The sequence below is a fragment of the Stegastes partitus genome, unplaced genomic scaffold (assembly GCF_000690725.1).
Source record: "Stegastes partitus isolate 25-593 unplaced genomic scaffold, Stegastes_partitus-1.0.2 Scaffold15, whole genome shotgun sequence".
Taxonomy (NCBI): Eukaryota; Metazoa; Chordata; class Actinopteri; family Pomacentridae; genus Stegastes; species Stegastes partitus.
Genome location: NW_007577746.1, coordinates 1,752,893 through 1,775,988, shown reverse-complemented (window position 1 = coordinate 1,775,988; position 23,096 = coordinate 1,752,893). Strand labels below are relative to the sequence as shown.

Below are 23,096 nucleotides of genomic sequence, written 5' to 3'. Positions count from 1 at the left end.
TGTGTGTGTGTTGAGGACATTTAGATTTACATTTTGTTTTAAGGAACCACTGAACTTGGCAGAGTAGGGAAGTCCCAAATTACTTTGTTGGTTTTGATCCTTTTTTAGAAGAGTGTGTCCTTTTACATGTGACTTACCAATGAATGGGCAGGCACATACAGCTGAAATATATCTTACTGTGCTTTCTGTGTGATAGTATCGAGAAAACTAAAGTTCAGTAAATGCACTTGAAGTTTGGACCACCGTATCACTGAATGTGAAGAGAGTGAAAAGAGGAGAAAATTGCAATGATCAAACAACTAAGACAAATATTTTTCAATATGTGAGATCACCTCTCATCCATAACCTCAGTCTGAATCAAAAAAGAGGACAAGAAAATTAAATGGCATACATTACCAAAAAGAATCATAAACCTGCTTGCGTTAATGATTGAACAGATCCAAGACAAAACTGTCAGAGTGATGAGATGATCTCAGATTAGATATGCTGGGCAAAGGTTCTGCTACAGAGCTGAGTGTTTTATGTTTTACCGGAGTTGGACTCTTCAGATACCTGAGGTGTGAAGATGGCAGCTATGAGAAAACAGTACGAGGTGACCCGACCAGTGTACTCTGAGGACAGCTTTGCTGAACAGCATAAGAAAATCTACAGGAAGCACAAAACCATCCTTAACCATGTCAAAGACTATCTGACGTAAGTGCACCTTGGATCCTCACAATTACAGTCTTTGACTTGACATAATTTAATATTTAAAAGAAATTTCTTTACTGTTACTTTTTTCCCTGCTATTTAAAACAGTTGTGACTCAAAACGGGCCAAGAATGCAGTGCTGTCTCTCCTGCCCATCATTAGCTGGATGAGAATCTACAGAGTTAGAGAGTGGCTGCTGGGAGATGTGGTGTCTGGGGTCAGCACCGGGTTGGTGGCCATCATGCAAGGTAAGAAACCGTATGATCATTTCTGGTTCCATGATTTGCAATGTACAAAATATTACCAACAAACAGAAATTGCTGACTATGGAATACAACTTGTAACACACTGTCACTCAATTTGGCCCTGAATGATCTTTGATTAGATACTTATCTTGTAAAATCCGGATCTTTGTAAACTTTAAAATGTGTTGTGTCTGGCTGTGCTATTTGTATGGCTGCTTGTAAGGTCAACCTAACTCTGCCACGGTATTGTAAAAATCTAGTTTGAGATAAAATCAAACTTCAATCAATTCCACACAAAAAAGTGAATAATAGAAGTAGCCTTGACAGACCGTTACAAATTAAACATCTGCTAAATGCACAGATTTGCATAAAAGATAAGACAATAAAACAAAATACTACACAGAAACTACAGATCATGTCGGTTAACAGCTTTTGTTAAGTGAAGAGGGTCCAATACAATTTTTTAAAAAACTTCTTAAAATCAAGATTGATAACGACCCTCGCTGATTTTCAACTATGAGTATGGATGTGCTGGATATGATGTAGTTTGTCCAATTACATACAGTGTGGTTATACATTGCATCAGATATTTGAAGGAAGCTGCAATCTTAATGTAGTATGGCATGATTCCTGTTAACAGGGCTGCAAGGAGGCGCAGTTGGTTAGCACCGTCGCCTCGCAGCAAGAAGGTCGCCGGTTTGCGTCCCCGTGGGGGCACCGGGATCTTTCTGCGTGGAGTCTCCATGTTCTCCTCGTGCAGCGTGGGTTCTCTCCGGGTTCTCCGGCTTCCTCCCACAGTCCAGAAACATGCTGAGGTTAATTGGTGATTGTAAATTGTCCGTAGGTGTGAATTTGAGTGTGCTTGGTTGTCTGTCTCTAAGTGTAGCCCTGTGATAGACTGGTGACCTGTCCAGGGTGTCCCCTGCCTTCGCCCTAAGTCGGCTGGGATAGACTCCAACCCCCCCAACGACCCCAGTGAGGATTAAGCGATGGATGGATGGATGGATGGATGGATGGATGGATGATTCCCGTTAGGATGACCGTTTTTCCGGTTGGATAAAGCAGGAGACTTGAGGCGAGATAAGGTGTAGACCAACCGGGTGTTTATTCACCGACACTCACATTACAAAAACAAGATGCAAACAGCAAACCAAAAAACGAAAGCAAGGCAACTGGTGGCATATATTGTAGCACTCCTTCCCTCTCCTCTTGCTCACTGAACTGCCAGCTTTTTTAAAGGCAGCCCCCTAATCAGCCCCTTAGGCCTACCAACATAAGGGTTAACCTAAAATAGTCAAACACAAGAAATACACAAAAATACAATATCTCTTTACTTTTAACTATAATAACAAACATTAAGACTAAGTATTTATTTCCTAATAACAACTGCTGACATCTTCATCAAACAAGGTATCTATTTCATCACCTGAAGAAATTACTATCCCCTCTGTCCTCATCTACACTTGCTTTTTCCCGGAACCTTTAAAAAGGTGTTCCAGCCCATGGGGGACTCTTTTGGCTGGAACACCTGAGGAGACAAAAGAGAGGTGAGTCATCACAAACTTTTGAATTCACACATTCTTAAAATAATGCCACATACCCATGGTCATTCAGTTATTAATTAAGTCCAATCACTTAATCATGTGACTGAAACTGTTTTCTTTGTCTTGTAGGCCTCACCAGGGTTTTCATCCAGTGCTGTGAGGAGAAGCCATCAAACAGCACATGGCAGCACATGTTAGCCCCAAAGTTACTCATTAAACTCATCACACTGTCATTGTCTGGTGTCTTATTAAATTTATCCCAGAATGTCAACTCCTATAGGTAATGAAGATCAGCTTCATTACAATTCCCTAAGCATATGAATATACTATGAATAAAATAAACCGTGAAAATGTTCATTTTTATATAATTTTTCTAGATTGTGACCAAATATCTTCAAAATTAAAAACAGTTAAACAAATGTAAAAATGTTGTATGCAAGTGGTCTCGTTTTCTGACTTACAGAAAAAGTTATGGCAATCTCAGTGCCCAACATTAATGAGATAAAATCCTCAGAGCCACAGTTATTGTATTCAGTCACCACAATTGCTTGGTGATTCAACGAGACAATAGGCATCCTCGTGTGGCCAGAATAAGCACTGCCTTTGTAGCTGCCCAATATGTTCTAGTCCCACTATGGTCTACATATGTGTCCAACAACGTGGTCCCGTCCCCCAAAAAATGTCTGCTAACTTCACATACCCCATCAGGAAGAGCAGGACAACATTCCACAAGCAGCATCAACAGCCTTATTACCTCTGTGAATCACAGATGTGTGAAACTACATGATTCTAAAGGCAGACACACTCATGGCTGACATGTGATTTCTGGCCTATGACCCCACTTCCCATCTGCCCTTTGTCTCTTACAGTACAGTTGGACTTGGTTGCTCCATTCTATTGTGGAGATGTTTTGTATTGAAACAACAAATACTTATTCCCCTATGTTATAAAAGCTTATCAAATTTAATGAAATATTACATGCTGTGTTGATATTTTTGCTTACTATACATTACGTCAACTTAGCTAATGTTAGCATGCTAATACACTGAAGTGCTGGTGAACATGTTAAACATAAAAATCCCATTAGCATTTCCCTTGAAGTGCTAACAGAGCTGCTAGCATGCCTGCAGACTCTTAATTTTCTTATTTTGGTCAAATGCCAATGTAAAGGTCTAAATTAAATTTCAGAAATTGCTGGCTAACCTACCAACAGAATTAGCTTATTCTTTGAAACTTAGCAACCATTTTATGAAACAATAGTTGTGCAAATGTGACAGTTATTTAACACTTCACAAGCATATTAACATTTTCCTAATTCCTTATTTTATTTTATTTTTTATTTTATTCATGTTATATGAAATAATTCTGGGCTACTACAACTTAAATCTTAATTGTGTGTGTGTTTTGCTTCGGTCTCCCAGGACTTGCCTTCGCTCTGCTGGCTTCGCTGCCTCCAAGCTACGGTCTCTACACAGCTTTCTTCCCTGTGCTCATATACTTCTTCCTCGGAACTTCACGACACATATCTGTAGGTATGTCATGCAATTTCTTCTGTACAAACTGCCCCAAGAAATAAAACAGGTTTTCTGCTGTTGAGTATAAAAATGTCACTTACAGCGGTTGTTTGGAAAAGTTATGGATCTTTTGTTTGTATAGTGCAGTTAACAACATATGTCATACAGCACTTAACAAAGTAAGGTTTAGACATTATGAATTCAAACAGAGAACCCATGTGTTCCTGATGTTCCTGAGTTTCGCAATATTATGTAGATGAAAGAAGGCCGTCCTACAAACTTGTTTTATATGGCTATTGAACGACATGTCCTGGTCAAAAATAACTCCAAGGTTCTTTACAGCAGAGGCCGAGGCAATACCATCTAGAGTAGCTATCTGGTTCGATAGTGTGTTTCTGAGGTGTTTAGGGCCAAGTACAATAACTTCAGTTTTGTCTGAATTTAAATGAACAAACTGGAATCTATCTGATAAATATGATTTAAACCAATTTAGTGCAGTTCCTTTAAGCCCAGTTGAACATTCCAGTTTCTGTAATAAGATGCTGTGATCCACAGATGCAGCACTGAGATCCAACAGAACGACTATAGAAACTTGTCCACTGTCTGAAGCCATAAGAAGATCATTAGTGACCTTCAACAGTGCTGTGTCTGTGCTATGATGAATTCTAAAACCTGATTGAAACTCTTCAGACAAACCATTTCTATGCAGATAATCACATAATTGGCTGCAAGAACTTTTTCAAGACTTTTAGAAATAAAAGGGAGGCTGAATATAAGGCCTATAGTTTGCTAAAACGCCTGGATCTATAGTAGGCTTTTACAGTAGTGGTTTTATTATAGCTACTTTAAAAGCGTAGCCTGGTAACATAGAGAAGTTGATGATATTTAATACTGCAGTATTAATTAGAAGAAATATTTCCTTGAACAGTCTAGTTGAGATTGGGTCTAACAGACATGTCGCTGGTTTAGAAGAATTTACTATCGACGTGAGCTCTGACAGATTTACAGCAGAGAAGCAGTCCAAGTATAAATCTGATCCAATAGATGCATCCAGAACTGCTGCACCTAAAGAAATGTTAACAAGTTTTTGTCTAATATTCAAAACTTTATCAGTGAAGAGGGTCATAAAGTCTTTACTGCTGAGAGCTAAAGGAAACAAGTCTCCACAGAGCTGTGACTCTTTGTCAGCCTGGCTACAGTGCTGAACAGAAACCTGGAGTTGTTCTTGTTTTCCTCAATTAAAGATGAATAATAAGCAGTTCTCATCCTGCGGATCACTTTTTTATAGGTTAGGAAGCTATCTTTCCAGGCTAACTGAGATTCTTCTGAATTTGTCTGAACTAAGATTCGAGGAGCTGCTCTCCATGGTGTTGGCATTAAAGTGAATAATAATGGAACCATTTCCTTAAACTTAATAACTGCATTTTCAGATAGCCATCTGCTGTAATGAACTCTTTGGTAGGTGTTCCATAGTCCATTATTGTAAATTCAAATGTTATTAAAAATGATCAGAGAGGATCGAGTTTTGTTTAAAGGCAGTAAGATGTTCAATGTCTGTGTCATGTGTCAGAACAAGATCAAGGGTTAAAACTATGAGTTGGTTTATTGACATTCTGAGAGAAGCCAACTGAGTCTAACAATGAACTAAATACAGAGCTGAGGCTGTCGTTCTCATCATCTACATGGATATTAAAGTCACCCGCGTAATGACCTTATCTGTACTGAGCACTAAGTCAGCTGAGAACTCTGAGAATGCAGATAGAAACTCAGAGTAGGGGGCTGGTGGCCGATATACTACTCCTAACAGAACTGTTTTTTGTGCTTTCCAATTCAAGTGTGTGAGACTTAGGCCTTGTCCACACCTAGCAGAGTTTTTGTAAAACAGAATATCCTCCCCCTCCATCTAGAAGAAAATTGCCGTACACACCACCTCATTTTTAGAAAAAAATTCATCCACACCTTAACCGCACAAGTACGTTTTTCAGCACATTCATGTTCTACGTGAGGATGTAATAACTCTGATGACGGGAGCAACGATCGGGACATACGGAAATTGTCACGCCATTCATCCTGGAGCACAATTTCCATCTCAAAGTTCTCCCACCAGCTGGCAGTGCGTCCCCGTCTGACCCAAAACCCGCGTCTGTATCTTTGACGGAGAACATGCCTCAGACGTGGAATGGCGAGGTGGCGGAAAATAACCGTCCTGAACGGCGTCCTTCGCCTGTGTTCCTGTACGTGGAGCGGTATCTGGACCTGGACCAGAGACAACACCAACACAGTTCTGAGGGCGTCCACACTGTTTCCAAATGTAAACACAGGTCGTGTATGTGGTGTAAAGAACATATTTTGTCGCAGGCAGTGACGTTTCGAAACCTAAAATCCCGGTTATTGACGTCCACATGCATAAACGGAGGATTCGCAGATCTTCTCTTTGGTCAGAGGTTTTTGAAAGAATCAATTTTAATGCCGTAAATCTGCGTTTTCGTGTGGATGACAGGCCACATCGTAGAAACATATCTTCGTTTTGTGAGATACCCTGCTACGTGTGGACAAGGCCTGAGACAAAGACTCCTCCCCCTCTGCTTGAACGTCTAGGTACATTAACATTAATATGACTGGGGGAGTTGATTCATTTAGACTACCATATTCTTCATGCTGCAGCCAGGTGTTTTTACATTTATTTTTATTTTACCTTTATTTTACCAGGTAAAAATGTTTGAGAACCAGTTCTCAGTTGCAAACAGTGTAACAGCGGCTTTCCTCCGCTTCACGTCCGCCTTCTCCGCAGGCTCCTTCCCAGTCCTGAGCCTGATGGTGGGAGCTGTGGTGACCCGCCTGGTCCCAGAGGTTGGACCTCCAGCCAACATCACAGACTTTGAGGGTCTGACCCAGGACCAGCAGAGAGTCCTGGTGGCTTCCTCTGTAACATTCCTCATGGGGATTTTCCAAGTAGATTTTTTTTTTTTTCATTCTGTGGATCCTACCAGTGATTCTGTATATTCTCAGAAGACTTTTCACGCCAGGCTTGTTTTCTCTCTGCTTTCTCTCCATGCAGCTCACCATGGGAATTCTGCAGGTGGGCTTTATTGTGGTGTATCTGTCGGACACTTTGGTTTCTGGCTTCACCACAGCAGCTGCTATTCACATCTTGGTGTCCCAGCTAAAGTTTGTGTTGGGATTGAATGTTCCAGGGATCAGTGGTCCACTGTCTGCCATATATGTAAGACCAAGATATGTCTGATCTGATCTTAAATTATTGCTTAACTAGCAGATGTAGACTGCTTCCAGTGTTTTCATCACTCAGGAGAATAGGGAAGAATCAGGAGAGAGGACAGGCTACGGTAGCTTTAAGTATGTATGACATCTTAAATGTAGAAACAACAACGACAGCAACATCCCACATAGTGTTGTTCTGAAAAGATGAGTTCTTATTAACATCAGATTGTTACTTTTACAGTTAAGCATCGCAAGATTTTACTGCCACAATCTCCCTGCCCGCCTGAACATGCTTTGTAGAGTTACATAAGATGTAACTCTACAAAGCAGTTTTCGTTGAAAGGTGTAGATCTTTAAAGTCACTGTCCCTCTCTCCACCCATCCCACCACTTTTGCTGCACATGGAGCACACCAGCTCTATAACTCTGCTCAAGCACTGCAAATCTATCGTATGCTAGTCACTGGCAGGTTGTAATATTTGAGTAATTTCGATGTACATTGTTAAACTAGTAACCAAATCTGAAGAAGAATAATGACATAGAAAGTCCCAAAGTTTAACAGGATTGGTCCCTTAGGTTCATTATGCATTTAACCCAGAAGTCTGTGTTTCTGAGGTGGTCATCGGTACACTTCAGTACACTGCTGCTTAAAAATGCCCAGCCACAGAGTTAGTTGTTTGTTCTCTCGTGATGTCTCTTCTAAAATATTAGGGAAACATCATGTTAACAAAGTAAAAAAAAAACAAAAAACTTGATTTTTGCAGTTGGGTAGTCTTTCAGTCATATTCACAACAAAACAGGAAGTCTTCCACATTCCCATTTGGTTGAAACAGTATTTATTATTCTGTAAGTCTAGACGGAACTGTGCTTCACTACACCCTGCCTTATCTACAACATCAGTGCTTCTTGCAGTTTGTATATATCAGAGACTCACAGAGTTTTTGTAACAAACCTGGTAGCTGAGTATGTAAGTTTGCCATGCCATCTTTTTTATGTGGTCCCTTTCTCTGTCTGAGGAAAATTGTTACTGTACAGATTTGGAACTTCAAAAAAAATATTTTTTTGTCGGTCAACTCCAGTTGACAGGGAATGGTTGTACCCTCAGATTACAATTTTTGGCCCAACAAGGCCTGCTCAGCATGCTGCTGACACATGCATAGGGCAGTGGTACACGCACAATAATAAGGCCAAAGGTGTTTTTCTCAATAAGGAACTGTCATTTAACAAGATGACTAGGTAACTTATACTGAAATAAAAAACAAAAATAAAATGCCACACTTCCTCATTGTAGCTTGTTACCAATGCTTCACAAGTAAATATCTCAATAAAACGGGGACATAAAAAGCAAAGCTTTCAGCAGGGAGAACATGCAAACTCCACACAGAATGGCTCCAGCCAAGGTTTGAACCCAGGATTGCTAGCCACTTCACCACTGTGCCGCCCTGTTTGTGTATAATGCTTAGATATTTTTTACTGCCTTATGTTCAAACAACATCAACTGATGTATTGAAGCAACCTGGAGATGCTACACTGGGGACCAAATTGAAGTGTGTTAAATGTTTTATCAAATTATACTGTGGCAGTTTTCTTTTATATGGCCTTTTTAATGATTTTGGCAGTATCTTCATGTGCTTAACCTTGGGATTTGCCTCATCAAAGTGTGTTGTAAATTCTATCACATAGCAGATCATTTAACTGCTACGCTGCAGGATGTCATATCGAAATTCAGCCAATGAAGTCTCAAGAGGTCAAGTTAACACATTGTTAGTTGATCGATTTAAGACTGGATATTCAGCTCTTTGTTGGTCAAACCATCTTCAGATTATTCAAATATAACAAAACAGAGGCCAAATGGGTTTTTATAATCCAAAATTGCTTACAAATGCTTATGACTGTTTTGAAAAGCACAAAATGTTCGAACTTATAAAACTCTGCATTAGCGGTATCAGATATTTACATGTTTCTGTGCTCCTCTTGCGCAGACTTTGGAGGAGATCTTTGTTCAGATCACCTCAACCAACATCTGTGACCTGGTGATGTCCATACTGATCATGGTGGTGGTGTTCATTGTGAAGGAGCTAAATGACCTATACAAAGCCAAGCTGGCTGTTCCCATACCCATAGAGGTTATTATGGTAAGGAAAATCGTAAAGATACTACTCCTGTATGAGCTAACTTATTAACTACAACATTTCTGCAAGCAAGCCATTGTTTTCATACTGCTCTACCTTAATTTATTTTTGCCAAAGTTAAAACCATCATTGTCTGGTTAGATAGCCGTGAAAAACAAAGGAGCATGTGAATTTTGATGGAGTAGTTTTAAAAATAAGTGGATTACCATGCACCAGCAGTGACTTAGGTAAAGAACACTGTGTGAGTTCTTTACAAGCAGATTTTTAACCATTATGGATGGATACCAACACCTGCCAATGGCACAAAAATCTGTTTTTTCTCAAATATGCTTGGTTTTTTACTTCTCCTCATGGTATATATACCATGAAAACACCACAACCAACAATGATTTGATTCCACTAACAACAGGTATTCTGCATGTATTTAAACGCGGACAGATATTATTCCTCTGTGCCACAGAGCTCCATGTTGTCCAAAATATTTTTACACTGGGTAAGTTATTCCTTTATTACCATCTTGCTGCCTGGAATACAAAAAACATGTCAATCCACAACTGAAAATAGTCCCAAACAAATACACAATTTCCTTTGTTTGAGTAACATTTCTTACGAAACTACAGTATCCATAATTATTGAAAGCAAATTACTTCTTTAAAAATGAAAAAAACAACAACAAAAACAAAAAAACATTTGTGGCTAGCTTTTAAGGAGATATGTCTTCTGTGGGCTTGAGGCTAAGTTTCACAGACAGGGCTGGGAAGTCAGAAAAGCATGGAGAGATGAACTAACACAATGTTGGTTTAGGACAAACTATATTGACAATAAGTGTAGAATATCACAACCTTTAAAGATTCTTTGGTATGTTTTCATTTAAACAGACTGTCATCGCTTGTGGGGTGTCCTACGGCTTCAACTTTGAGACAAGATATGATGTTGACGTTGTTGGCAAAATGGTTAGTGGGTAAGTTTGAAGTTCTCCACTGTAATATTTTAGTTGATGTTCCAAACTAAATAATTTAGACAATGTAATGCACAAACAAACACTTTCAGGTATGAGTCTCCCATCCCGCCCAGCATACAAGTCCTCCAGGAGAGTGCTGTGGAGGCCTTCCCTATAGCCATTGTCGGGTTTGCTGTGGCCTTCTCTGTGGCAAAAGTCTACTCTATCAAACATGATTACACCATTGATGGCAACCAGGTCAGTTACATATGTAATTGTCTATGTTTGCCCTGTTAGATTTAATTGGTTACTGATACCAGTCCTCATAAGAAAGTCGAGTATTGCATTTATGTCACGATAGGATGTGAACCGTCATGGGGTGCATGAAGAAAGCCAGAGAATCATTTAAGTCAATACAAAGGTAACTTTTTTTACTAACATAGCAATGATCTAACTTATTATTTTTCCATTCTAGGAGCTGATTGCATTTGGAGTTAGCAACATATTTGGTGCAAGCTTCAGGTCATTTGCAGCCAGCACAGCACTTTCCAGGAGTGCTGTGCAGGAGAGCTCCGGAGGCAAAACACAGGTCTAGAAGCAAAACTTCACTATTTACACCATCTGTTTTCTGGGTCATGAACATTTGCTAGGTTGTTACCTGTTTATGTCTTTGTAAAATGATTTTACAGTAAATATTTTGAAAGACTGCTTTATATACAAGTCTGCTTTACATCATTTCACTGGCATCTCAAAATGAAACACTAACTTTTTACAAATGCAGATTGCAGGGCTAATCTCAGCTCTAATGGCGATGATTGTAACAGTAGCACTTGGCTTCCTGCTCGAGCCACTTCCCAGGGTGAGTCATCTCTTGTTATTACACTACGCCAGAGTATGTTGTTAGTGTTGTTTCACATTCTTCATAGGGAGAAAGAATTCTTTTTTTTTTTTTTGGTCATGTTACTTCATATATTGGAGTTGTTCTTGCTTGTTGTATGTTTTTTTCTCATATATACCTTTAATACTGATTTGACTGCAGTCTGTCTTGGGTGCCTTGGTGATCGTCAACCTGAAGGGCATGCTGATGCAGTTTAGAGAAATCCCATACCTGTGGAGGAAGGACAAACTAGAATGTGTAGGTTTTGTTCATTTCTTTTTAATCACTAGGAGTTGAACAATATGTCTTTTCCTGTGTCAATACTATTGGGATTATTGGTAATCAAGATAACTCGTAAGGAGACCTCCGGGCTAGCGAGATGAGGATGGCAGCTTAGTTAATAAGCTCCCGACACAAATGTGGAATTTTACCCCAAAACAAAGATGTGTATTTATGTAACTTAAAAAGGGGGTAGAGTATGTCGTCTAAAGGCAAAAACAAGAAACACAACCAGAATAGTGGAAATATCGACGGAAAAAGGAGCCCCGAAGCCACTGGCTCCCGCATGGCCGACAGCGAGAGCGAAGGTATGGACAGTGGGGGAGAGCCAGTGAACCTGAGTCTATTACTTCAAGAGATACGCGAGTTCAGACAAGACAACAGGCAACAACTGGAAGATATCAAGGGAGAAATAGCCAAACTAATTCCTGAATAGACAAGGCTGAGACAAGAATCGCGGGGGCCGAAGACAGATTGCAGAACGCAGAGGAAACTCTTGCAGATATGCTAACACTACAAGAGCAGCTCCAAGCGAAGCTAACGGACCAGGAGAGCCGACTACGAAGGGAAAACGTGAGAATATATGGAGTCCCAGAAGGTGCGGAGGGGAAACCCGGATTGGTGATTTCTTTTGTAGAAAAACTGCTTCGAGAGAATCTGGAGATCCCGGCCACAACAGAACTACAGATGGAACGTGCACACCGCACACTAGCTCCACAACCTCCGGCCGGCTCCAGACCCAGCCTGATCCTTGTAGAGTTCCTCAGCTACAGAGTGAAAGAGGATGTGCTGAGAATGACCTGGCAAAAGAAAGGCTTCGTATGGGAGGGCAACAAGATCAGCCTCGACCACGATGACGCTCCGGGAATCGTCACCAGATGGAGAGAGTATACGGAGGTGAGGAGAGTTCTAAAGGATCATAATACGCGGTTCCAGACCCTGTACCCGGCGCGACTAAAATTTCTGATACGGCGGAGGAGGCTACTGCGGACATGGTGGACCGGGGTCTGCCGGTCAAAGCCATCCCGCAACCGCGGTCACTCCGTGAGAGGATCCAGCGCTGGACATGGCAGCCTGGCGGGGCGAGGCGCAACACCCGGCCCAAAGGAGCAGCAAGCTACAAAGAGAAGCTGCAAGTACTCCGTCGAGAGCGAACTGGAGAGCAGGACTGAACTGAAACTGGTAAAATAAGTTGAGTGAGTTTACTTAGGTCCTGATTAAAGGTGGTTGGATTTCAGAGAAGTAAGAGATTTATTAGACGAGACTAAATAGTTAAAATGCTGTCGGAAGAGGCTAAACATTGTCGTATTTTTGCTATTCATGATGGGTAATGTTAGAGAAAGCCCTCTAAACCCTCTGGGTAGCACGGGAAATCCCTCAAAGGTGGCTAAGGTCTACAAGATGACCTCAAGACTGGAAGTTCTTAAAAAAGTTAACATGTTGAATGTTGATACTATTCTGTGTTACTTCTTGTTATTATCGTTCTGTTCTTGTTTTAAGAAAGGTTTGTTTACATACATTAAGGTAAAAGGAGAGCCCATCACTGTACCAGCCAGTTTAAGATGCATAACACTCACATAAGAGTACTTTCTTTTAACGTTAATGGGGTTCTGAATCCAGTAAAGAGGAGTAAAATCCTGTCAAAATTAAAAAGGGAGAGCGCACACATGAGCCAGTCAGAACATGCTGAATTAAGAAGGATGGGATTTGGTCATGTTTTCTCCTCTTCTTATAAAAAGGGCCACAGGAGGGGAGTGGCCACCCTGATCTCAAAAACTTTGAATTATGAACATATATCAGAGGTTCAAGTGGTAGGTTTGTTAAGATAACAGGGAAAATAGAAGGAAATGACGTGACATTAGTTAATGTATACGTCCCGCCGGGAAGTGATCTGGCAGTTTATAAACACGTTTGACCTGGTAATCAATTCACAAGGGACAGTTATATGCGGAGGTGACTTTCACATTAGATTACAGCCCACTTTGGATGCATCTGTTGCACCTGCTCAAAGAAAACTGAGAACAATGATGAAAGAATTAGGCATAATTGATGTATGGCGGGAACTACACCCCAAGAATAGAGAATATACCCACTACTCTTCCCCACACTCACTTTACTCCAGACTAGACTACTTCTTTATGCTTACAACAGATCGATTTAAAATGAGAGACTGTGACATTATGACAATAGACATTTCAGATCACAGCCCAATCCTACTACAAATAGATATAGGAAGGAAACACAGGAGAACACAATGGAAACTAAATTCTCATATTTTTAATGATCCATTCACTCTGGGAAGATTAAAAAATGATATAAAAGAATACCTGGAAATAAACGATTCAGGGGAGGTGTCTCCGGCTATTCTGTGGGATGCGCTGAAGGTCGTCATGAAGAAAAATGAATACCTCCTTCATGGAATGAGGCAGTCATTTCAGTTATTCCCAAGGAAGGCAAGGATGGACAGGAATGTGGAAATTACCGTCCTATTAGTGTTCTCAATCTGGATTATAAATTATTCACATCTGTTCTAACCCGCAGACTGGAACGTCACTTAATCTTATAAATCTAGACCAATCAGGCTTCATCCATCAGCGACAAACTTCAGATAATATAAGAAGAACCCTCCATGTATTACAGCAGAAGAATAGGGATAAATCAGAGGCGATACTGGTGGGACTAGACACAGAGAAAGCCTTTGATTCGGTTAGATGGGCATTCCTTTATAAAGTTTTGAGGAAATTTGGTTTTCAGGACAATTTCATTCATGTGATAAAATCTTTATACAACAAGCCAATGGCCCGTGTAAAGATTAACGGAGACCTCTCTGGACCCTTTGCCTTAAAGAGAGGAACTAGACAAGGGTGCCCTATTTCCCCTTTACTTTTTGTTTTATTCATAGAGCCACTGGGTCAGTGGGTGAGGCAAAAAGAGGAAATCAAAGGTATTAAGGTTGCAGGTGCCCAACACAAATTAGCCATGTTTGCTGATGATGTCCTGGTCTTTTTAGAGGAGCCAGAGAAATCCTTCTCAGAACTAATGTCACTTTTGAGTAAATTTGGAGAGATGTCAGGGTACAGGCTAAACATTTCTAAAACACAGGTCCTGACTTTAAATTTCAGTGCCTCGCAAAATATGAGGGATAAATTTAACTTGGAATGGGACAGAGAAACACTGTCATATCTTGGGATAAGTCTGACAAAAAATCTCACAAGACTGCCTGAAACAAATTATGGTCCCCTGTCTACAAAAATAAAATCTGACTTGCATAGATGGAACCTCATCCCATTTCTGGGACTGAACTCAAGGATAACCGTAGTCAAAATGAACATTTTGCCTCGCCTACTCTATATGTTTCAAAACCTTCCAGTTGACATACAAGATGATCAATTCAGGGAATGGGACAAATGGATCTCTCGATTCATCTGGCAAGGAAAGAAGCCAAGATTAAGATTTAGTGTCCCACAACTGGGTAGGGAGGAGGAGGGAGCAGGCCTCCCATGCTTGAGAAAATATTTCTATGCCTCACAGTCAGTGACACCACTTTATTGGTGCAACCAGAAGTATAAGTCCCACTGGAAGGACTTAGAATCAGGATTAGTTGCTGAAATACCTCTCCAAGCAATGGTGGCAGATAGAGGGTTAGTGCTTCAAATGAACGAGGAAAGGACGAACCCCTGGATAGTGTATACAATCACACTATGGCAGAAGGTAGTTAAACTGTGTGGGGCTAATCGGATCCTTAAATTGTTCAGGTGGTGTGCTCATGATACGGAGTTTACCCCTAACAGGAGTGACATAAGATTCAAGGAGTGGATAGCAAATGGCTTAACCACCAGCTGGTCCTTCACTACCAGAGGGGTTCTACGAAGTTTCCAGTTTTTGCAGGGGAACTATGGACTACAGAAAAATGATTTCTATAGGTACCTGCAAGTACGTCACTACGTTGATAAAAAACTGCAGACATAAGGACCTAACAATAGTAGAAACTGAATTTTTCAACATCCTATTGTCGGCATACCAGTCCACAATCACAAAAACCACCTCAAAATTATACAAGGTTCTCCTACTAGCTGCGAATGAGAACACCATGCATGTTAAAAGAAGATGGGAAAGGGAATCAGGAATTGAGATTTCAGACAAAGCATGGGGACAAATTTGCATTTTCCAGTGGTCTTCTACTAATTCCACAGAATGGAGAGAACACTGCTGGAAAAATGTGATAAGATATTTTAGGACCCCACATCAAGTTAAAGGCCATGGCCTGACTCAGACTTGCTGGAGACAATGCGGAGAGAACGTGGCAAATCACTTTCATATTTTTTGGAACTGTCCCAACCGTAACCAGTTCTGGAGAGATATTCATAAGACATTAACCAACATATTTAAGTCTAAAATACCCCTGGATTTTAACTCTCTTTCGCTTGGGAACGTGCAAGTGTTGGCACAAAAGAAGGACATAAAGCTGTTGCAAGCCTTGCTCGCAGCCAGTAAGAAATCTATAACAAGAAGATGGCTCAACCCAGCACCTCCCACAAGAGAGGAGTGGCACAACATAGTACTAGAAATCTATAAAATGGAAAAGATCACTTATTCCTTGAGAGTTCAGAAGGATAAATTCAAGCAGATATGGGAAAATTAGATTATGTACATAACCCCACTTAGGGCAGACTTTATATAACTTTGCAAGTGTCAAGTATTTTTTAGATACTCATGGAGAAGTGTAAGCGACCTTCGTTACACCTTTCTTTTTTCTGTACATAGTTAACTTTACAAAAATGTGAACCCTTTGGGAAATTTTCATAGTTGGAATGTGCTCCTTGAGTGAAGTAACAAGATGTTGAGACAGGAATTGATGTGTTCAAAAGAGCATGCTAATAACGATGTGGACAGTGGCCTAACGCAGTGAACCTGAAGTGCTTGTTTGAGAAGGACAGATGCTGAATAGACTGGGGTCTATCTGAAATATTTGAGGAGAAGGACCTGAGCTAGTTCTCTGCAGAAGATATTCGTGCATTTTCATTTTGTTTATTTTATTTCTCTATTATGTGTGTATTGTAAAAATAAAGATGATGACACTGAAACTGTTTACTCAAGTACTGTTCCCAAATAAAAATAAAATTGCAGAAAAAAAAAAAAAGATAACTGGTAAACTATATTTGTGTAGGATATGGACAGACACAGATGCCCAAAAGGATTCGAAAAACTTCATTTGAACTTTCCAGCCATAAAAACAAGACAGAACTGTCATGCAAGTCACAGGACCATGTAAATCAGCTCTGCAGACTCAGAGGAGTCGAAGCTGGAGGAAGCAGAGCCCCATTGGGAATTTCCTTATCACACTTACGTCGAGCCTCAAAGGATCTAATACACATGAGCTTTTGGGGGAAGACAAAGAAAAACATTCAAGACCACTCAGACCTTAATAAATGGTCCAGATGGCCAGGCGCAATGAAGTGCCCTGGGCTTAACGTATTGCTCTGCTGACCCCTCATTTCCTGTGGCATGCAACAAACAACTTAAGAACTGAACTCATCAATGAACAATAAGACACAGCACCAGAAGATGTGCCTTCTTACCTTGTGTTAAGTTTAATCGTTAAATGTTATGATATATCATATCCTGATGAATACTCCAAAGCTTAATTACAGTTGGATAAGTCCTTCTTTAATTTATCAGCTTGTTATTATTACTATATCCTAAGCATTGTGTTATCTCTGTAACCGTACAAGATAGCTCAGTCATGTTTAGACTCCCCATGAAGCTTTACATGTGACACATTCATTTCAAACAAGCTTAACTTTGTATAATTGAAAGTACATATAGTTCTGAAGGAACATTGTTACTTTCAGAGCAAAACTCATGACCACCTCATGACCTCCCGGTGATACTGGGGTGTCATATCTAACAGCCCCCCTGGGAGTGGAGCTCGCTCTGATTGGTCATTAGTTTCACTTAAAGTCTTTCACCCGGGAAGCATTCTCTTTTTTTTCTCTCTTTCCATCGGGCATTCTCTAGGCTCTCTCCATCAGACAGGAGAGCTGCCCATTTTGGTCCAATGTAACAACTTCAACTGCCACACCCTGATCCAACTCAAGCTGAAGGCCTCGTCTCCCAGACGCTGCTGCACCCTGGAAACTGCAAGTATCAAGCTTCTGTCTCTTAACGGGTGTTTCATAATTACAATTGGCCTTCAGACCAATATTCCAAATTTAACAGATTATCTGCTGCTTCGGGTGAAAAGACTTTTAAGTCTCCAAGCCACCACTCTGTTCCACATTAGGTTTTCACATTCATATTTCTCAACCAACATTTTCATCATTGTTTGTATTTTATATTTTATGTTTGTTGTTGTTATTTGTTTGTTTGTTTAGTTAGTAATAAATGTTGTGTGTGTGTATACAGTTGTTTCCTGTGTTTTCTATAGCTTACATCCAGTCACTTTACGTATGTGATCTTTAGTTACCTAAGCTCTAAGTTAATTCCCTTAACTTTATCAAACACTCTTGACTGAGCACCAAGAGCAAACAATTTATTAGAATTATTATGCTGACTCTGAGATTATATCGCTGGACGAATAATTCAAAGGTTGGTTTTAATAATTGTAATTAATGCAATCACTTGCTTTAGTGTGTGGAAATAAGTATATCTTATTTCCTACCACACTAAAACCCTACATTTGGAACTGGTACACATTTGCAGTAAAAATTAAAATCTTGTGGTCAAAATTTGGACGAATGCAAACTCCAACATAAGACTTTGTTGAAATGCTTTTATTTATGTTTCCCATATGTTTAATTAAAAGATAACTTTTTGAATGTTTCCTCAAGTGTGAATAGCTATTGCTTGCAATGTGTAACCATCAGATAGATGGCATAATAGTCAAGAGTAACTAAATGTAGAGAGAAATCAGTGCATCAGAGTCAAACCAATGCATTTTTAAGCTAATTTAATGATCAAAAATTTCCTTTACAAAAGAGTAACATCAATAAATGGAAAAGATGCTGAATATAAGATCCGATAATCAGCAAGTCAATAATCGATGGATCATATCATATTGACAAAGGATCACCAAAATCGGTATATGTCTAGAATGTAACTTTTCTGTTATTTACGTGTTTATTTGCCACAGTTTTTTCCCTTTCAGTGTTTAACCTCAAGTGTTTGTCTGCAGGTGGTGTGGGTGGGAACGTGCCTGGGTGCCACCCTGCTGGGACTGGATATTGGTCTGGGTGTGGGCCTCGGGGTGGAGCTACTCACTGTCGTCTTCAGGACTCAATTGTAATTAAACTCTTTATGACATCTGACATTTGTTTCTTAATATGCAAACTAAGTGTACTACCATCAACATTCCAGAGGCAGCAAAGTGGGAAAGAACTGTGTTTTTCCTACACTGGTGTCCTCAAGCTAGGTAAAATTTCTCATTATATTGGGATGCTCACGAGAGGCACATAAAAAAAGCAAGAGTGACTTTATCCTGACTCTGTCCAGTATGGGTTAAGCTTCAAAATGTCTGTTCCACTACGCAACTCAATACCATTCTTTGGATCCTTGTGCCTCCTGAATGAGCTCTCCTCTCAACCACCACCAATATGCATCCAAAAATTTGTGTCCATTCTTTGACAATGTTACAAAGGCAATTCTGTAAATGCTTGCACTTGTATGAAACAAAGTCCATAGACTCCAACAAACTCATTGAAAACACAAAGCTACATGAACATCTTCTGGAAACAATAAGGCTTTCAAATCAGATGTGCAGCCCACAGGCCATACAAAACTCTTGTAAATACATACTTTGAAACCACTCCCTATTTAGTATAAAAAACTATATTAACTATCCTCTACTATATATATGTATTTGTATATATTACCAAACTTCATCAAGAACACCTGCTTTTTAAATAAAAACCATCCAGTTCTGCAGACCAACACCTTGCTGATGAGAGAGGTCAGAGAACGGCCAGACTGATTAGGCCTGACAGAAGCACTACAGTCATTCTGATAACAACTCTGTACAACTGTGCGAAGTAGAGAAACAGCTCAGAATGGACAACATGCTCAACCTTGAAGTGGATGGATTCCACTCCTGCTGGCCAAGAACAGATTATTGAGGCTACTGGGGCACAGGGCCATCAACAGCTGAAGATGAGAAAAATGTAGTCTTGTCTCATGAATCTTTATAATTCCTGAATGAATCCATGGACCCTACCTGTCTTGTGTCAGTAGTCCAGGTATTCCAACAGTGGAAATGATGCCGATGGAGTATCAGAGAGAAAGTAAACAAAGGGGTATTTTCAGACACAAGATTTTTAGGTCAAACCACATCTTTTTTTTCAGCCTTCATACACACAAGAAGTCTACTGTTCTTAGAGTGCATTGTGGCTGGGTACTGAAGTATGACAGTGGAAAAGATGTGTAGCCCTACTTGACCCCCAAAGTGCTGGTGACCATCAAGGGTTAGCCCAGTGTTAAAATGAGTCATTGTAAAGCTGCTCTTTTTTAAACTGGTAATGCTCCCAGTGTCAGTGGGTGTACTAATTGTTTCTGTATGTTCTAAGGTAGTACTTTACCTGAACTTTTCAGACCAGTATTGCTGAACACTGTTCATATCTGTTTAGCCCCCGCTGTTCCATCTTGGCTAACATACCTGGGACTGACCTCTACAGAGATCGCAAAGATTACCTTCATGTAAGTATGTTAAATGAAATGAAATAATTGGTGACAACAAATGCTTGTTGAATGACTTAAGTCCATGATGCTTCCTTTCTCAGACATTTGAAACACAAGGAGTAAAAATCTTCCGGATACCTGCACCTATTTTCTTTGCCAACACTGAGTTCTTCAGGGACAAACTTGTCGAAGCTGTACGTATGACACACATGCTCCTTTTCCACTGTTTCAGTCTGTTTTTCATTTAGAATAAATAAACATGAGCATAATACCACCATGTTGTTCCAGGTGGGATTTAATCCTCTGAGGGTTTTGAGGAAGAGGAACAAGGCCCTCAGGAAAATCAAGAAATTACTAATGAAAAGAGACCATGGCATTACAGAGGTGAAACAATGCAATACAGTAGAAACCACCACACCATCAGTTTTTACAGTTATTTTTAAAGTTTACTTTTCCTACTTCTGTCCCACAGACATGCTTGATGGATTTATTCCACACAAGCCTTCATGATGAAGTCATGAAGGCTTGTGTGGATCTACAGGCACTGGACCTGCCAACAGACCTCAAGAACCTTCCATTCCAGATGAACTGGAATGCTGAGCTTCCTGACAACATCAGTGTTCCCAGAGTGGACCTCCACAGCCTGATCCTGGACTTCTCTGCTGTCTCCTTCCTGGACATCTCTGCTATGAAGGGACTCAAAACGGTGCTCTACAGTATTATTGGAAGGTGTACTTTGACTGGTTCTTTTTGGTATAGTTTTCCAGTGGTGGAAGAAGTATGTATGTATTTAAAAATAATTGATATTAAAGTAAAAGTCCTGGTTTGGTCACTGTGACTGATATATGTATATATCATCATTAGATTATTAATAACCTCAAGGGCTTTTAATGTGTCAGCTGGGTCAGCTCCATGCAACCCGTTAAAGGTGGAAGCAGGTATAGATAACGGGTGGATGTGTCAGCAGCATGTTAGTGCTGTAGCTGCTGCAGGTTTGAACTCCTTTAAATACAATTTTAAAAACACGAACATATCTGGGAGCTCATCGCGTTATTGGAAAAAAAAACAACTTTCTGATACACAAATCTAATGGCTAAATAAATTATGATGTGTTATTAAGGGTTAGAACACAAGAATTTACCGATTCCAGATGGGAAATCCACAATTACACAGCAATACATTAAGTATTCATTATTTAAATTAGTCTCACCTTTACCAGCAGCCTTACAACTCAAGTAAGTTCGTCTCAAACCATTGGCAGCTACACAGGATTCACTAAGTTCGCTGTTGCTAACATGAGAGACTGTACTTGAAAGTCTGCCTTTTTAGTTATTGCTACTGCAATACACATGCAATTAACTTTTACTCTTTACTCTTTTTTATCTCTACAGATGCTCAAAGAGTTCATCCGAGTTGATGTAGATGTTTACATTGTTTCTTGCGATGGTGAGTTTTATTAGCATTTCACAGACCCCTGTTGCAACTGTGACTGTATTACTAAAAAGCACATTTGTACATCCAGTTATTGTTTGCATGTGTCGACAGCTTACATCCTGGAGAAACTGAACAGCTACATGTTCTTTGATGATGAGATTCTGACCTCCATGTTCTTCCCAACCCTGCATGATGCCATGCTGAACGTATTTGAAAAATACAATGAGAACAGGATTCGAGGCTGGGTGGTAAGAAAAACCGGCTTGTGAGCTACACATCATGGACCTTTTTCGCAGCAGACATTTTGATACTCTTGTGGTGGGACAACAGGTTATTAAAGATGGTTGCACTCCACTAGGGGAGGTCCAACTGCTCAGCCTGCTGCCTGCTGTCATGGGTTGGAAACTTACAGGAACTGAGCTATTGTTTATGGCATTTGTTTCACTTGTGCTCTTCCTGCTTTGAGAGGTCAGAATGCCTGCTGTAAAAAAAAAAAATGTCTGTTGTGTCTCAACTAGCCTGAAGAGTCACAGCAAAAACAATGATGCAGTTAAACACAAAATCAAACTAGTTGAAGTCATATGGTTCTGTTTACTACACACACAAAAAAGGCTTTTTTAGGACCTCGATTTCCATCGCACATTGATACTAAATTAGTTTGGTCTAGCTGTTGGTAGTTGGCATTATGGAATGTGAAATGAAAGATATACTTCCTATATGCGCTAAAAATAAATAGAAGCTATATTAAAAGTATGTCAGTTTTGTCAGTGCAACAAAAAATACAATCAAATGAATACATCCAATATGTAAATTTTGAGCATGTGTTAAAAGCAGATTTAAAACCACTTTACTGTGTATCTGACTTATTGGGTCCAGTTGTGTTTTAATGATAGTTATGCAACACAACCTCTTGATGGAGACTATAGGAGTAATGTTTCAGTAGTTATGTTTCCTGGTTTTACTTCCCAGTTTTAACAAATCTTTTGTTTCTTGCAGGTAAAAGACACTAAACTGTAGAACAGCAACTGTCTCTTGCAACATCCATTCAAGAAGAACTTTTTACAACAATTCCATGTTTATACTGAAACATTTTAATCTCATATTCCACTATGTTGTTCCTGTGCAATGTTGTTGATTTTGTATTTCTTTTAAACACACCCTCCCATTTTGTTTTAAAAAGTTATTTTAAATAGTCTGCTGAAATCCATCATTTCAACTAATTTCATTAGAGATGATTCAGTGTGGATTAAGCAGTGTATAGATAATGAATGGATGGATGGATGATTCAGTGTTTGTTGTCATAGGCCTTGTTATAATCTGCTGCCACTTCCCTTTTCAAACCATGCAATAAATCTTTAAGACACCCATAATCATGTATATCTAGCCTCATATTAGCTGGTTTTTGAATGCTCAAAAGAGGACCTAAATTTCTAAATCAACATAAACAAAACAGTTGCTTAGCTAACTCCTTTCCTTCAAATGAAAATGCATTTTTTCAGTCCATGTAGCTCTGTAGTTCTGTTATTTCAGGGGAAAAAACTAAGTGATAAGAC

General features: G+C 39.8%; 1 protein-coding gene across 1 annotated transcript; it reads left to right on the top strand.

The window, feature by feature from the left end:
- Positions 1-565: 565 nt before the first annotated feature.
- Positions 566-22,962, top strand: LOC103363829 (chloride anion exchanger-like). The gene is made up of 19 exons (XM_008290767.1): positions 566-693; positions 799-938; positions 3,901-4,011; positions 6,785-6,945; positions 7,052-7,216; positions 9,194-9,346; positions 10,222-10,304; positions 10,394-10,541; positions 10,759-10,872; positions 11,065-11,142; positions 11,323-11,418; positions 18,614-18,720; positions 20,058-20,127; positions 20,211-20,303; positions 20,398-20,493; positions 20,582-20,815; positions 21,501-21,555; positions 21,655-21,791; positions 22,540-22,962. The coding sequence occupies exons 1-19, from the start codon at positions 566-568 to the stop codon at positions 22,558-22,560; spliced, it is 2,190 nt and encodes a 729-aa protein (XP_008288989.1). The 3' UTR covers positions 22,561-22,962.
- Positions 22,963-23,096: the final 134 nt, after the last annotated feature.

What these genes read in the sequence shown, in the direction of transcription:
- LOC103363829 (XM_008290767.1), top strand. Translation starts at nt 566, where the DNA reads ATGGCAGCTATGAGAAAACAGTACGAGGTGACCCGACCAGTGTACTCT. An exon ending in GTCCACTGTCTGCCATATAT is followed by an intron (nt 7,217 to 9,193) that starts GTAAGACCAAGA and finishes CCTCTTGCGCAG; the next exon opens with ACTTTGGAGGAGATCTTTGT. An exon ending in CTATGAAGGGACTCAAAACG is followed by an intron (nt 20,816 to 21,500) that starts GTGCTCTACAGT and finishes TTATCTCTACAG; the next exon opens with ATGCTCAAAGAGTTCATCCG.